General features: G+C 37.4%; 1 protein-coding gene across 7 annotated transcripts in view; it reads left to right on the forward strand.

Moving 5' to 3' along the window:
• The window catches only part of BCL2L13 (BCL2 like 13), an 87230-nt gene that overhangs the window by 14508 nt on the left and 54766 nt on the right, over nucleotides 1-17956 (forward strand). For 4 of the 7 annotated variants that reach the window (XR_004424122.1, XR_004424124.1, XR_004424123.1 and 1 more), the window contains exons 3-4: nucleotides 14557-14664; nucleotides 16999-17155. The exons of 2 other annotated variants lie outside the window; for them this stretch is intronic. Coding sequence is in view for 1 of the 5 variants with exons in the window: in XM_033116930.1 (XP_032972821.1) it covers nucleotides 14557-14664; nucleotides 16999-17155 (265 nt within the window). In the remaining 4 variants the exon portion in view is untranslated. Of the gene's footprint in view, nucleotides 1-14556; nucleotides 14665-16998; nucleotides 17156-17956 lie in introns of those variants that run through there. One more of the 7 variants, XM_033116931.1, reaches the window with a different exon arrangement.

Genomic DNA, 17956 nt, shown 5'->3' on the forward strand with positions numbered 1-17956 from the left:
TTGCGTCTACAGCCGTTCAGTTTAGGAGGAAGATTCTGGGAATTAATTTTATGAAACACATGTAGTTTTTATACTTCAGCCTCCTAGAACTCCATAGGTGCCAAAAGTAGACATCAAGACTCAGCAGGATAATTTATTACTCCAGCCCAGCAAGCATCAGGAGTGTTACCCTGGTAGCACCAGTTCCCTTGCCCCCAAGTACCGCACGGTAATGCAGTAAACCCACTTGATGCATTTCATATAGTAGGTTGAACTGCAGCTGAGGAACCCAGTTCACCTTTCTCAGGGAGCAAGCAATCACATTGTGGTCATTTCGACCTACCTAATTGGCTTTGAGTAACTTTAGAAATGGCTCAGAGTCAGAGGACAGGTAGGTTTTCAGTTTGTCACACTGGGCAAGGACATACAAGGATGCTTGGGGCTCATTGCAGGCGACCACTCCTAATAGTCTACTCCTCAAGATTAAATGCAGTAACATTCATTGAAAGCCATGACAGCAAATGAAGTTCATTGTTGAAACTCCTGGTTCATTAACACAAAACAGATTCAAATAGTTTCCAGAGTACCTATAGATGAATACTATAGTGAATAACCATAGGTTTTAAATACGTTTTCATAATCTTTGTAAATTTATCTAATTTTTCTGCTTCACACATATTTTTGCCACTATCAGTAGTAATACATCTTAGCAGATTCTACTTCAGGTTGTAGTGAATTAGTATTTTCCCAATTTCTTTGAAAATAGTCTCGCTTGTAATTATTTTGTGCAGGCTATGCCAATTGTTCAGATACTTCAAACTCGGCATTGACTCCTTGAATAAACAACTGCTGAGTAGTTTTCAGACACCTGTCAGTGTATCAAGAGCCAAGGAGAACCACTCAAAATTGTTTGCCTTATATTTCAATTGACTGTTGATGTTGTTCCGGTTGTCCTTAATTCATTGAGCAACTGATCCTCTCCATAAAACTAATAATTTTTTTTTTTTATATAGAAAACCCATGGTTTTCATGTTTACTTTCTCTCTCTTTTTTTTTTTTTTTTTTTTAAGATTTTTATTGGGGAAGGGGAACAGAACTTTATTGGGGAACAGTATGTACTTCCAGGACTTTTTTCCAAGTCAAGTTGTCCTTTCAGTCTTAGTTGTGGAGGGTGCATCTCAGCTCCAGGTCCAGTTGCCGTTGCTAGTTGCAGGGGGCGCTGCCCACCATCCCTTGCAGGACTCGAGCAGTTGAACTGGCGACCTTGTGGTTGAGGCCCAGTGGCCCATGTGGGAATCGAACCGGCAGCCTTCAGAGTTAGGAGCATGGAGTTCCAACCACCTTAGCCACCGGCCGCCTTTTGGGCCAGCCCCAAAGACTAATAATCTTAAACTTTTTTTTTTCCTGGACACATTTCTTCAGCTGCTGCAGTTGGACATGATTTAATTAACTCAACACCAGTAAACAGCTTACCTTGCTAACAACTGAGCCACGTAGAAATTTACTTTGGTTGCAGCCTCATTTTCATTGTTTGTTTATTTATTTATATTTAAAATTTTTTTATTTTAATTTTTTATTGGGGAATACTGGGGGACAGTGCGTTTCTCCAGGTTCCATCATCTCCAAGTCGTTGTCCTTCAGTCTAGTTGTGGAGGGCGCAACTCAGCTCCAAGTCCAGTCACCATTTTCAATCTTTAGTTGCAGGGGGCGCCACCCACCATCCCATGCGGGAATTGAACCTGCAATCTTGTTGAGAGCTTGTGCTCTAACCAACTGAGCCATCCGGCCACTCCTCTGGAAGCTCAGTGGCAGCTTGTTGTCTTCAATCTAGTTGTGGAGGGCGCAGCTCACTGACCTATGTGGGAATCGAACCGGCAACCCTATTGTTCAGAGGTCGTGCTCTAACCAACTGAGCCATCCAGCCACCCATCATTTTTTATTTTATGAAAAAATTCCATGATGAGGTGTTCCATTTTAAATATTCTAAGTTTTCTGACGTGCTTTCCTGTGAGTTGGGAATACTGTGATGAGTGCTTGATAGTCTGGTGATACCAATGCATATTTTGTTCTTTTAGCACGGCTATAATGTCACTGCATATTAAACATAATACTTTGCCATCTGATTTGATAACAAAATAATGCAACCTCCATTGTGCCTAAAAGCAGAATATTCAAAGGCCACTTTTCTTGTTTGACATGATGGGTGTGCACAGGTAAGATAAAAGTTGTGGTGTGGCTGTTGAGATGATGTGTAGTTACAACTGTGTCACCGCGTCTGGTAAGTGCTGAACAGCAGGGAAGCTCTGAGAGCACTACACACAGTCTTTGTTGGAGTTGCTCATCTCTCATATCGAGGAACAAAACAATCATAAATAACAAATGGATGAGTTAGGGTGGCTATAGTCCACTTACATTTTATTTATGGGTACTGGATTTCCTATAATTTTTATATATCATGAAATAACTGATTTTTGACTTTTTCAACCATTTAAAAATATAAAAATCATCCTTACCTCATAGGCTGTACAAAACATGCAGTAGGCCAGATGTGGCTCAGGGGTCAGTTTGCTGGCACCTGATATGTTACATCCATGCAAGAAACATTTTTATCATTCTTATTGAGGAGCTCTTTCCACTTATGCACAAAACTAAATGCTGTTATTTTTTCATATTAAATCCAAATCTGTCTGTCACTTTCATTCTTTAATCATATTTCTTTTTTTATTAAAATGTTTATTTTTAATTATATAAGTAAACATATATATAAATTTGGAAGTATTTAGAAAAGTAAAAAAAAAAGAAAGAAAGAAAAAAATCCTATAGTGCACTAACTGAAATTATGAAACGTTAACCTTTTTCACAAACATTTTTATAGGTCCATATAAATTTGAATTTATGATTTATAAAAATGATATCATATATATGCCAATGTTAACGTTTTAAAAATTAACAATATATTTGAACATCTGTCCAAGTCAACAAATAAATATGTATAGTCTCCTACTGTAGGACATTTAGGGCATTTACTGGTAAAAGGTATTCATCACCCACTTTTGGAGTGGACACGTGACAGTCCTTAAGTTAGCCTGCAAATTCCATAAAACTTTTCCAGTTTCCAGTTTCGTTAACTGTTCCAAAATATTCCCGACTAGTTATAGCTTGATAGATCTAAAAAAACACTACTTAATAGAACTTTGTGCAATGGTGAAAATGTTCTGTATCTGCTACGTCCAGTATTGCAGTCACAAGTGACATGTGACAGTTGAGTGCTTATAATGTGACTAGTGAGACCAAGGAACTGAATTTTTAATTTTTGTATTTAGAAAGCTAAATGTGGCTGGTGGCTGCAATATTTGACACACAGGTCTAGAACTCGGTTTTCTGTCTTCCCCTCTAAGCCAGCCCCTATTTTTACAGTAAATTTTTAATGACACCACCTGCTACCCAGGTTTGAAATATAAGTGTCATCTTTTAGCTCTTATCTCTGTTTCCTGCTCTCTTTCTATGTTAACTGTTACCAACTGTCCCAATTTTGTGACGATTCTCCCATTATCTTATAGGACCTGCCTCAAATTATTGCAGATGTCTCCTGATTTTCTCCTTCATTTTATGTCCTCTTATTCATACATTTTACATGCTATAAGCAGATTGAGCTTCCTAACATTGCCTCTTGCATTGAGAACCCACAGTTGCTCCCTTTTCCCTAAGGCTACTCTGCAAAACTTGCATTGGTACCCATGATCTAGTCTCATTGCCTCTGTGTCTTATGTTTGTTATTGCCTTGTATTTTAAACAACACATATTTATTCTTACCTGTATATATATTTTTTTTTTGCTCAAGCTGAGCTGCTCTCAAATGCTAGAGTCCTGTGGGAGTAATTACTAATGCTTACCCATATCTAATTCTTTCCTTCCTGGACCCATGGGAAAACTGCTGTTAGGCAGGGCCATGTGACTAGTTCTAGCCAATGAAATATGAGTGGATGTGATTTGTGTCACTACTAGACTGTGCCTTTTTTAAGAGTCAGTATGCCTTCTTCCCATTCTTGTGGTATATGTGTTGGCGTAGAGGGGAACATAGGTTCCTAGCAGAATAGTTACAGTAGGACAAAACCATTATCAGGCAGGGTTGCTAAGTGACCATATGAAACAGTCTCCTTGCCTTCCACTTCTCCAGGTTGGATAGATAACATGAGGGAGGACCTTTGAGTTAAGTTGCTGAAATTTTTGACTTTACGAGGTGTGATCAAAAAATACGGTGAATGTTTTAAAACATTATTACAGTAAAAGACACATTGCCATTAATCCCCCTCAAAATACTTCCCCTCACTTCGAACACACTAATCACATTGTTCTTGCCACTTTCTGAAGCAGTTCTGGAAGTCCTCTTTTGTGAGTGTCTTTAGTTGTGCCGTCATCGCTGCTTCAACGTTCTGAATCATTTTGACTTTGGGGAAGGTGCCAGATCCCATGAATAAGGTTGATGAGGGCACACTGTAATGTTTTTATTTGACGGAAATTGCCGTACCAGAAGCGATGTGTGATACAGAGCCTTTCCATTGTGATCACAAAATACGGTGAATGCTGCTGCCGAGTGCCATCCAATAGAAAGGGATCTTCAATATGGGAAGCGGCATGTCAAATCTTAGTAACTGTGTGACAAGTTTCAACTTGTTCGGTGCAGTTAGTCGGGTGTGAGCTACGATTGAGAGGTGTGTTTTAAAGTGTGCCATAAATCATTCTCCATCATGACAACGCTCCATATCACACATCGCTTTCTGGTACGGCAATTTCTGTCAGACAAAAACATTACAGTGTGCCCTCATCCACCTTATTCCCTGGATCTGGTACCGTGTGACTTCTGGCTCTTCCCCAAAGTCAAAATGATTCAGGACATCGAGGCAACCACGACAGCGCAACTAAAGACACTCACAAAAGAGGACTTTCAGAACTGCTTCAGAAAGTGGCAAGAGCAATGGGATAAGTGTGTTCGAAGTGAGGGGAAGTATTTTGAGGGGGATTAGTGGCAATGTGTATTTCACTGTAATAAATTTTTTAAAATTTAAACATCCACCGTATTATTTGGTCATACCTTGTATTTATTACTGCAGACTAGCCTGTCCTAATTAACATATCTCCCAAATATACATGTAGGATGACCAACTAACTGTCCAGTTTGCCCAGGATTGAGTAAAACTGGGGAAATAATGAGCAAAGTGACATAAGTTGGTCATCCTAATACACACTTCTCCACCTATCCAAATTCTACTCATTTATATTATTTCTCAATAACGTACTGTAACAGATGCCATGCTCACAAAAACCATACCTTTTCAACCCCTGTGACTTACTAAATTTAGAAGGATCTTAGGGATTGTATTGATCAATTTTTTTTCTTGTTTCAGCGTAGAATTTTTTTTTTCCACCTGAACATTGTAGGATCTGAGGAGTTTACCTGCTTTGGCATTTTTGTTTTGTTTTTGAAATTTGGTTGTTATCCTTATATTGTTTTATTGTAAGCCCAAGTGTAAAATTTACACATAAATACAAAATGTGTGGGCTAACTTCTTAGAGGGAAGCTGTCTATCCTATTTGTTGTCTAAAGTGTGGTATAGAACACACTCCTATGCCATGCTATTATAAATAGGATCTGCCATAGCATTCATTGGTGTAATGTGGGTAGGTTTGGTTTCAAGTTCATGAAACAATCAGTGTGAGACGAGTCTAAATGAGGTGACTATTTATGACTCGGTATCTGTCACATTAAATGTCTTTCATTTTTTTTCCTAAGTGAGTCATATACTATGTACAGACTTTTCCATAAATAGTTAAACTCTACACTTTTGCAGAACTAGTCAACTCTCCTAGATTGTTACTTTATGTTGAATGTAGTCAGCCTTGTTCAGGACTATATATTCTGGGGATGGCCTGGTGGCTCAGGTGGTTGGAGCGCCATGTTCCTATCACCTAGGTTGCAGTTCTATTCCCACATGGGCCAGTGAGCTGCACCCTGTACAGCTAAGATTGTGAACAACAGCTCTCCCTGGAGCTGGGCTGCCGTGAGCAGCTGGAGGTTGGCGTGAGCCGCAGCGGGCTGCTATGTGCTGCTGTGGGCTACTGTGTGCCGCCATGAGTGGACGGGGGCCAGCGTGAGCAGCCGGCAGCCGGCGAAAGCTGCCATGAGCTGCTCTGAGTGGCCAACCTATGCCCAGCAACCGACTACCTCAGCCGCGGGGACGGGGTGTGTGCAAGGCTCATAATACCAGCATGGGCCAGGGAGCGGTGTCCTACACAACTGGACTGAGAAACAACGACTTGAACCGGAGTTGGGGCGGGGGGGGGGGGCGGGGTGGAGGCAGAAGAAAAGGGGAAAGAACAAAAAGGATTATATATTCTGAATAGAAGAAGTCCAGCTGACTTCCGGAAACATTTGATGCGAAATAATAACTTGTTATACTCAACTTTGCATATATCGTAAGTAGCAATATGGAGAGCCTTGATGCTATAGTAATTAATAATGGATTTAATAAAACATTTCTTTCTTAGGTTAGGAAGGAAATTTCATGTCTCTTAGTAATGTGACTGTCAGATTCATGTAGTTGTGATACTGGTTTGCTATATGTTCAACCATTAAACAGTAACTCCCAATTTTCCCCTCTATTCTACTTTCTCTCTCTATGAATTTAGCTATTCCAAGCATCTCATTTGAGTGGAATTATATAATATTTGTCCTTTTGTGTCTGCCTCATTTTGCTTAACATGTTTTGAAGGTTCATCCATGTTGTAGCACGTATCACAATATCATTTCTTTTCCAGGATGGATAATGGATAATATTCCATTGTATGCATATAGCACGTTTTGTTTATCCATTCATCTACTAATGGACATTTGGATTATTTCTACCTTTCGGCTATTGTGAATAATGCTGCTATAAATATTGGTGTACAAATATCTGTCTGAGTCTCTGCTTTCAGTTCTTTTGGGTACATTGCCAGGTGTAGTATTGCTGGACCACATGGTAATTCTATGTTTAAGTTTTTGAGGAACTGGCATACTTTTTTTCACAGTAGGTGCACCATTTTATAGCCCTATCAGCAGCACACAGGAATTCCAGTTTTTCCACCATCCTCACCAGTTGTTGTTTTCTGTTTGTTTGTTTGTTTGTTTGTTTTAAATTTTTGTAATTGTTATCCTAATGAATGTGAAGTGGTATCTCATTGTGGTAGCTCATGTCTTTTTATTGCTGAATAATATTCCCTTGTATGGATGTACTATATTTATCCATTCAGCTGTTGTAGAATATCTTGATTGCTTCCAAGTTTTGGCAATTATGTGTAAAGCTGTTAAACATGTATGTGCAGGTTTTTGTGTAGGTATAAGTTTTCAACCCATTTGGGTAAATACGAAGAAGCATGATTGCTAGATGGTATGGGAAGAGTATATTTAGTTTTGCAAGAAACTGTCAAGGTACCTTCCAAAGTGACTGGACCGCTTTGCTGGACCATACACCAACTACGTGTGAGGGTTCCAGTTTCTTCACATCTTTGCTAAACTTGGCTGTTATCTGTATTTTTTTCTTATAGCCATCCTAGTGGGTGTGCAGTAGTATCACATTGTGGTTTTAATTTGCATTTCCCTAGTGGCTAATGATGTTGAACATCTTTTCAGGTGCTTATTGGGCATTTGTATATTTTTGGAGAAATGTGTATTCATATCCTTTGCCCATTTTTAAAAATTGGGTTATTCGTCTTTCTATTGTTGAGTTGTAAGACTTTTTAATATATTCTGGCTACCAGACCCTTTCCAGACATGTGATTTCTAGATATTTTCTTCCTTTCTGTGGTTTGTGTTTTCACTGTATTGGTAGTGTCCTTCGGCATACAAAAGTCTTTAGTTTTTATGAAGTCCAGTTGATCTATGTTTTCTTTGATTTCTTATGCTTCTGGTGTCATAGCTAAGAGACTTAGCTATGGGTCACATACATTTTCACCTATGTATGTGATTTATAGTTTTAGCTCTTAAATTTATATCTTTGATCTATTTTGAATTAATTTTTTTATATGATGTGAAGTCCGGAGTCATTCTATTGCATGGGAATATCCAGTTGTCCCAGCACCATTTCTTGAAAAGGCTATTCTTCCCACATGGAATGACCTTGGTACCCTTCTCAAAAATCAGTTGACCTTAAATGTATGGATTTATTTCTGGCTTTTCAATTGGGTTTCATCAGTCTGTATGTCTGTTTCTATACTATTACCACACTATTTTGATTACTGTAATTTTGTAGTAAGTTTTAAAATTGTGAAGTGTGAGTCCTCCAACTTTATTCTTTTTAAAAAATTCTTTGACTATGCTGTGTGTCTCTTGCAATTCTATATGAATTTTAGGAGTGTCTTGTCCATTTCTGGAAAAAAGGCAGTAGGAATTTTGATAGGGATTGCATTTAATCTGTAGATCAATTTGGGGAGAATTGCCATCTCTGATCAACTTTTCAAGACAGATTCTTATACCTCCCCATCCCAAATTATGATTCACAGTTTTTCATTTCTGGAGATGTGTACTGTTTCTTTTTTCCCACGGCCGTTCTAGCAAGAACAGGAGATGTTTGATCCTGACCATTATGAAACCAGACTTTGAGTTGAGTGCATGGTAGTTTTTCTCTGCATTTGTATCCTTAGAGTCTGCCCTACCTCAAGTTTTTTTTCCCAGTCTGCAGGATGCCAGGAGGGTATGGTAACACTGGCACCTGAAAACTGCCATCATGACTGGCAAATTTGGAATTTGATTATTATTTTCTAATCTGATTTCTTATTTAGTGGTCCAATATAGTATCTTTTGGGGTATTTGTTTTTGCTATTGAATGAATAATTGAACCATGTTATCTATATGTTTAGTAGATGTTTTTAATTTGATTATAATTATTTGGGTTGTCTAGAGCAGTATTTGTCAGAACTAATTGCCTGAATACTTGTTAAAACAAAGATCTTGGAGCCCTACCCCAGACCTTCTGAAGTAGACGCTCCATGCTGGGGCCTGGGAATCTGTATTTTAAGTATATTCTCTGGGTAATTGTTAATCTGATATTCACTTTGAAATACTGAATGTATTTCAGGGCTGGAATGTGTTGATTGCTGACTCACGTGACTCTTCATTTGACAATGAGGTGGGTGGGATTTAGTGTGTTAAAGTCTTTTTGTCTTTGAAATATTTTTCTCCAGGTTTATAGTACAGAATTTATGCTGCACTGGTGCGTAGCTCTATGTTTTTTAAAGTCGGGGGTGGGGGGGGGCGCTTTGATTAAATGAAAATCACTGAATCTGTCTATGTCATTGGTTAGCTAAATAAATAGCCTTTTGTGCCCTGACAACGGTAGACGTTTTCTGGTTTAGGTTTTCCACATGGCTTATTATCAACTGTGACAACTTGTCATGTATAATCAGCATCACATTAGTCTCATGAGAATAGTCACTCCTTTAATCAGCTGCTTTTCTATAATCTGGTGTGGTGAGGCATATGGTAACCAAGACATTATTGTCACTTACTTTGTGTCACGGTAGTGGCATTGGTGGTAGTGTCATTGGGTGTGTGGGTGTGTATATGTTTTAGGTATATAGATTTTCCAAAAAGAGGCAGATGGTAGATAAAACATTCATGTATTCCTTATTTTTCACTACTCATAAAAAACTGTAATCATATGTTCTGAAATTCAGCAATAATTTTATTTAAAAAGTAGGTTATCTACTTTTTAATCTTGTTTCTGTATGATTTATTTGAGCCTAGGCAATTCATTTAAAATCTCCAAGTTCCATGTTCGTCATCTAATGAGGAGGATGGACTTGACAGCCTTTTCTTTACAGACTTTTCCAAATTTAAAATTCTATGATTCAGACAGTGATAAAACTCTCATAAGCATGGAGATATAATTGATGTCTTTTTTTTCCAATTCTTCATTCTCAATATTCTCCATCACAATTCCATCACCATAAATAAATGCTCTAGTTACTGTTCTATGTATGTGGATGGTTTGTACTCTTACTCTTTTATGTAAAATGAATTCTCATTTTATTTCTTTTAACTTTTGTCATTTGAATTTGCCTCAAAATATATAGATAACATTTTTTTTATTCTGTTGAATTTATATATAACTTTTATTGTCTGTTTTCTTTTCTTTTTTTTTTTAAGATTTTATTGGGGAAGGGGAACAGGACTCCTTTGGGGAACTGTGTGTACTTCCAGGATTTTTTCCAAATCAAGTTGTTGTCCTTTCAATCTTAGTTGTGGAGGACGCAGCTCAGTTCCAGGTCTAGTTGCCATTGTTAGTTGCAGGGGGCGCAACCCACCATCCCTTGCACAGTCGAGGAGTAGAACCGGCAACCCTGTGGTTGAGAGCCCGCGCTCCAACCAACTGACCCATCTGGCCACCCGGGAGCTAAGCGGCAACTCATTGACTTCATTCTAGTTGCGGAGGGCGCAGCTTGCTGGCCCATGTGGGAATCGAACCGGCAGCCCCGTTGCCTAGAACTCGCGCTCTAACCAACTGAGCCACCTGGCTGCCCCTGTCTTTTTTCTTAAATGTCCTCTCTCCCCAGCAGGGTTGTCATCTCTACATGTACCTCTATAATAATTCTTCTGAGTCTTCATCACAGTGGCAATGATAGCTATCACTATCAAAGTATCTCAAATAGTTTGTAATCTGGTTAGAATAATGATAATAAACTATGTAATCTTCGAGCAATATAAGATAGTATATATTTAAGTGTTTAAATGACACAGACTAAATGATATAAATGTTCAAATGTCAGTGATATAGATCAAGAAGATATTATGGAGAAATAGAGAGACTTAAATTGGTCCTTGCAGAGTGGACAGAATTTGAATAATCAGGAAAAGGAAGGACAGTCCAGGTTAGATAGAAATGTAGCATAATGTCTTTTTTTTTAGTGCAGAAGTTGGCAGTGAATTCATACTGGGTAGGAACAGGAATGAATTTTAAGAATTCCTTGCCACATATAATTTAATAATACATAATGGAAAATCTAAATAAAAGTATTCTAATAAATAAAATCAGACTAGGAAAACAATACAATTCTATAATGGGATAATAGAGCACAGATATGCAGTCTATAAGGTCCTGTACTAGCACAGAGCAGTGAATTTGGTTCTGAGATAAAGCCACAAAAAAAAAGTGGAGGTATGCTTATTTCTAGGAAGCTATACTATTTTCTTTTAAGTGGAACATTAGTCTTCAAAGATTTTTTCACTTAGAGCTTTATTACGTATAGCACAGAGAAATGTAGTAGAAAATGTTGTCAATATCAAATACAGTATTACTGTGTTTCCCTGAAAATAAGATCGGGTCTTATATTAATTTTTGCTCCAAAAGACGTATTAGGGCTCATGTTCAGGGGATGTCATCCTGAAAAATCATGCTAGGGCTTATTTTCCGGTTAGGTCTTATTTTCGGGGAAACACAGTTGGTTTTAAAACTACCTCTTGAAGTGATTCTGGATAAAAGCTAAGGAAATGGCACCAAAGTGCAGCTCAGTTAAAACAAATAGTTAACACTATCTGATAACGTAGATTATGTGTATGTACTTTTCTGATGGTCTAGCTTAATATGAGGATAAACTCCAGAGTAAAGAGGAATGGAAGGACTACCTTTCATGTCAGGAAACATAAAAAATTAGGTCCAACAGGTTGTATTCTCTGTCAAGAGTCTGAAATGTTTAGGTGTCCTATGTTTCTGATTAAGGGCAGGTCAAGAGCAAACTAGCAGATGTTAAGTTTGAAATGTTTTTGCAGAACTTGAAAAGCTAATCAAAACTTTTCCAGCATGGCTGTTACCCTACTTCTGTAATGGAAGTAAATTTGAAGGAATATCAGTATGTATAAAAAGAATTTCTCTCAAAAGCACTTGTATTCACTGTAGCTCATAACAATGATTGGTCAAAATTCTTATATTCTTGAGTATGGCAGAGATTATTTTAACCTGGAAAAAGCTTGAAATCAAGTCTCATAGAGGCAAGCCACACCTGGAAATGTAGAAAACCATGGAACATCTGGTATTCAGAAATGTGGCTTCTTCGTAAAACTCCCCAGATGAATTTCTTGTGAATTGTACCCTTAAATTAAATAAAATTTACTTTTGCATTTTTGACTAAAACTTAATTAAACTTTGGTGTCTATATGCTCGGGGAAGAAAAGATTTTAGTTTTAGATCAATTCTCTCTGCAACAAGAGCATGAGTTACTGTCAAGATTTCTCCTAGTTTGTGTTATAACAGTCCTATTTTATATCACTTGGCATTATCTTAACTGTCCTGCTGATTGTTCCTGCTGATCCCGACTCTTACAGTACTGAAAGCAGATTCTGTATTAACATCATTGATTAGAAATCTATGGTGAGCTGATTCTGTTCACAGAGACAGGTTTGGGGAAAGATTACTGTCAAATAGTAACAACATTTTAGAGAATCAGAAGGATTGGTGAGTGTAAGCTATTCTCTACTGAGCATTTTTGATGGGATGGTACTTAACTTATTTATCTCATTACCCTTGACAACATCCCTTTGTGGTATTATTTACCCATTTTACATAAGAGGAGAGGCTCGAGAAGATTATTTTTCTTGCTCAAGGTTATATGTAGTGATGAGCTGGAATGCTTGACTCCAAAGCTTATGTTTCACTCTACTGAGCTGCCTTCCAGGAAGCCAGAAGGGAGAAAGATAATTTCATTGAAAGAAATTAGATTGATTTTAAATTAACTTACCAGTCTGTGTTTGCCTTATTTTAATAATGTCACAATATATTCTAGAGGTCACTTTACCTAGTGTAGTTATATTAATCAGTGGTGTTGCAGAACCATCTAAAACTACAAATTGCATCTAAAGGGAAAACTTACTGTAATTAATAAACAGTATTTGATTTATTATAAGTCTGTCAGCGAAATAAGCAAGTCTCCAAAAGAGAAATACTGTATGATTCCCCTTACATAAAGTACTTAGAATCGTCCAAATCATGGAGACAGAAAGTAGAGTGGTGGCTGCCAGGGGCTGGAAGGGAAGGAGGGAATGAGGGTTAGTTTAGTGTTTAATAGGTACAGAGTTTCAATTTTACAAGCTGAAGAGTGCTGGAGATGGGTGGTGGTGCTGGTACCACAATAGTTCACGTATTTAATACTACTGAATTATAAACTTTAAAATGGTAAAGATGGTAAATTTTATGTTATGTGTGTTTTAACCACAGTAAAAAAAAATTGAGGAAACAAGGCCTACCTGTAAAGGTAGACTTTTATGCTTTATGAGAATTTATGAAGATTACCTTCTTCCTAGGATATATTGTCTTCAAATTTTGTATAATAGATTGTATCTATTATATGTAATGTTTTAAAGTTTTTATGACTGTAGTTTCATTTAAGGTATTTATGTAGTCAGAAATTGCAAGTGAAATGTCTAGTTAGGCAAAATATATGTTAATCATGACATTGAGGGGATCCTTTGTGTTGTACTTCAACTAGAAATACCCAAGGAATTTTATATTTTCCACCAAAAATTCTTTTAAGGGTCTGAGTTTTATTTTGGTTAGTCTCAGCTCAGAAGGAACTGAGTGGCCTGAATGAAAATTTACGTGACCTGAAGGAAAATTATTTTTGTCAATTTTAAAAGTTGAAAACTATCAGAAAATCTGTACGATACAGGAGTTATAACCTTTTGTTTTTCAAAGGTATTTTAAAGACCCATAGATGCTATAATAATCAAGTTCCTAGGCCTAAATTAATAAGTTTATCTTTGAATTCAGAATTTTTTGCTTGCAAAAGTAAAAACATAAATGGCTGACCCCTCTCTATAAAACTTGTGAGTGGTAGAAAACAGTGATATGAACAATTGAAAAAGTACTTGAGATGTGTCCATAAATATGTTCTGAATGGGGGGTGTCATATTTGGATTCAGGTTTTTAGATGAAATGATAAAGTTCTGTTCTAAATATCGGAGGCAGGAGAAATTAGTCAAGTACCTGGTCTGCTTTTCTCCTTCAGATTCGTCCCTTCGTTCTTCATTCTGTGCTACAGACCAAGACCTTCCTTTTCCTCTTACTGTGTAAGAATCGCTTGTGCCCAGTACTTTTGATATATTCATAGTTTTCTTAGTTGGAGGATATAAATCTTTTGATGATAATAGGCCTTCTCTTGGGCTACAGTTTGCATGAAGATATGAAGATAAGGGACCACAAAGGTCAATATCAAAAGACATTATCACTGACCTGGACAGCCTTTCAGGTTTCCTTTTCTATCATGGCAGAAATATTTCTGAGCTGTTTCCTTCCTAGCCGCCCAATCAGAAGATGAGGAGAACACAGCCTGCATTTAATGGTTTTGTATTCAGACTGACCTGAGTTCCAGTCACTGGCTTTCCACAGTAGTAGTATAACCTACCCAATCCTCAGCTTTCTCATCTTTAGATATCTCCCAGCCCCCCAGCCTTTATTTTGATACTATTCTCTGACTTACAGTTAAAATACTACCTAAATTCTAATAGCTTCTCTCTCCCTCTTTCAATAGTAACTTTTTTGTTGGTTTCAGGAGTTCAACAAGATGTAGCTTCACAATTTCTGGGTCAAGAAGTTTTATTAAAAGTTAAAACTGAAATTGAAGAAGAGCTAAAATCCCTGGACAAAGAAATTTCTGAAGGTCCGTTCATTTTTATTTTTCTAGTTAATTAGTAGATTCTATTTAGTGTGGTTTACTGTTGGTTTAATTTGATTTTTTTTTTAATTTGATTTTTTATAGTAAAGTGTTCTCAATATTACACAACTTCATTGGTATAGGATTATAAGTGTGAAACCAGAAGGTATCCGTTTTCTGTCCTGACGGGTATGTTTCTGTTTCCCAGTGGACAGTTTCGATGTAGCCTTTTCTGGTGTTAAGTGATGGGCTAAACAATCATGTTAAGGTGCTTTCCATTCAGTGTAGTGTGATTTGTATTTGATACCTTTATAATTAGTAACAACATTAATGGGAAAAATGTAAGTAAACTACTCTCATTTTTGCATGCATATATGCTATAGATAGTTTTAATAGTAACGTACATGTAATTTTATAGCCACATATTTTGTACTTAACATTACATCATAAACTTTTAAAATAATTATTGTTCTACTAACTATATGCAATTCCATACATTGAATGACTATTTATTCAGTCATTCCCTTACTGAGGGGAGCATTTAGGTTATTTCTTGTTTTTGTCTTCCAGAATGAACATCTTTACCTATGATTTCTTTTATAGCTTTATTGAGCTATGTTTTACATTCCATAAAATATACCCATTCAAAGTGTACAGTTCAGTGGTTTTTAGTATATTCACAGAATTATGCAACCATCACCACAACCTAATTGAGAACATTTTTAACATCACCCAAAGAAACACTACATGTAACGTTAGCAGTCACTTCCTGTATCTACTCCCACCAGCCCCTGCCTTCACCCTGACCCAGGGCAACCACTAATTAGCCATCAGTCTCGATGCATTTGCCTAGTATGGACATACACATAAATGGAATCCTACACTGTGTGGTCTTTTGTGACTGGCTTAGCATAGTGTTTTCAGGGGTCACCCATGCGGTAGCATGTGTCAGTGCTTCATTCCTTTTCTTGGTAGCATAACACTCATTGTGTGGAGAGACCACCTTTTGTTTATCCACTCATCAGTTAGTGGACATTTAGCTTGTTTCCACTTTTTGGCTATTATGTATAATGTTGCTGTGAATATTCGTGTACATGTTTTTGTGTGAATATATATTGCCCAATAATTTTTAACAAGAAAAATTATAAAAACATGTTTATAAATCAGTTTCCTGTTATGAGAGAAAGAATAGGAATAGAAATTTACAAATAATCCAGAAACCTAATTTTAATCTTCTCTTTTATTTTCCTTTACCAATATTTTTAACTGATTAAAGTTCCAGTTCTATTTTAAGTCTATTTTAAGCCTTCGTCCATTTCTGGTGGCAGTACTTATACATGGCAAAATGGGCAAAAGGCCAAAAGGAGAAAAACTCACCAAAGGCTTAAATGCACTTGCCTCACTGAACTCTCATTATAAGGGACGCCCTCCATCCAGCTTGTTCAGACAACAAAATATTTGCAACCATTTGCATCTTTCTTGGAGGCAAGCAGTTTATAAAGAAATAGTATGCTTTGTAGGAAATTTGCAGCATTCTAGGAGCAAACCTTAGGTTAATGCAATAAATACTTTACGGAAGTTATTGCTAACTCTAGGGAGTGGGTGCGAGCCTCTTGCTTTACTGGGATTCTGTGCCCTGCATCCTCTTTGTACCCTGGAACAACAATGATTCTGCCCGTTCTTCCTGCAGTGAGAGAATGGCTAAGTCTATGTAACATGGAGTGAGGAAGCAGATGAGAGGCTGGTAGTTTGAGCTGAGGGGGAATAAGTTATGACTGTTTCTTCCCTGTGCAACTTGCGCACTTGTTGATAGCTTTAAGTTTTATCCAGGTGCAGGACTATTGAGTTAGAAAGTTCATTTTAAAAAGGAAATGAAAGTAATCGACTGACTAATCCTGTTAGGTAGAATAAACTGATTAGAGTCTGCTTTAAGAAGTGCCACATTTATAAAGGTAAAAACAAAATTTTAAAAACAAAATATTAAGAGAGGGATTGGATGATAGATCTAGGAGTTGCCTCTCATTTATTATTCTTATACTAAATTGGTGTGTAGTAATATACTAAATTCGTTCGTGTATTTTAACATTTCAGTTTGGTCTTTTTCTGCTCTTAAAACTAAGACTTTCCATAAAAATCTTTCCTTTTAAAAAAATCTTTAAATTTAGGACATCTCCAGTTTTGTGTTCCAGGAATGATTCATATCCCATAGTGATTATCTGACCTTTTTAAGTGGTTCATTACTTAGCTTATTCTCAGTCATAGATGTCTTAATCCCCTGAGCTGTTATGGCTCAACTTTTGGTAGGGTTTACTAACTTAGGTTTTCTTGCCCTGTCTTCAGCCTTCACCAGCACAGGCTTTGACCGTCACACTTCTCCAGTGTTCAGCCCTGCTAACCCAGAAAGCTCAGTAGAAGACTGCTTGGCTCATCTTGGAGAAAAAGTGTCACAGGAACTGAAAGAGCCTCTACAGACGGCATTGCAAAGGCTCCTGAGCCAGTGAGTTCCCAGTGCTGAGTGTGGCTGTGCCTGCCTAGGCAGTCTCTGCTTCTCTTGCAGCTCTGGGCGGTTAAGGCTGTTTTATGGGAATGCTGTCACTTCTTTCCTCACTTTTCTTCCCTTTTTCTTTTGCTTTCCCAAAGCATCTGGTGGAACAGATGCTTTGTTCCACCAAGGATTTGATCATTTAACTGTTCCACCAAGGATTTGATCATTTGTATTTTCTTGTTGAGCTCTCAGGTTTCAACAAATACTTTCACTGAGTTGTAAATAAATACAAGCCACTTTATTTGTCCTGACCCCTTTTTCGACCATTCTCTCTAGTGGCCAACACAAACACTGTGGCTAGGGTCTATGCCTCCTAACGTGGGATTCACATTATAGCTGTATCTCAGGTATCCCACGCGTCACTCCCCTTGGGTAGTACTTCTGCCCGTGCAGCTACTGCCATATCTCATAGTGGGGAGGTTCTCCCCCAGCTGCAGTTCTGACAGCGAAGGGCAGGACGCGCATAGTGAAAGTACATACAAATCTTAAAAACTCATTTTCCCTAATTCTTTGCTGAGAATCATTAAGGATTTGGTATGAGAGAAAAACTACTTGTTTTAATGAAGTTTGACAACTATCTAAAACAGGATGATGACTGTTCTTTCACTTAAAAGGGCCAAAATTCAGATGCTAAATTACTGTTGTAAGGTAATTCTTTCCATTCACCTAGGCACACTTTGTATGTTACCATTTATGAGAAGGAAGCAGTTGGGTTTAAGGAGAATTCAATTTGTTTTTTCATATTCTGGTGAC

This window comes from Rhinolophus ferrumequinum, chromosome 10 (assembly GCF_004115265.2).
Source record: "Rhinolophus ferrumequinum isolate MPI-CBG mRhiFer1 chromosome 10, mRhiFer1_v1.p, whole genome shotgun sequence".
Classification (NCBI taxonomy): Eukaryota; Metazoa; Chordata; class Mammalia; order Chiroptera; family Rhinolophidae; genus Rhinolophus; species Rhinolophus ferrumequinum.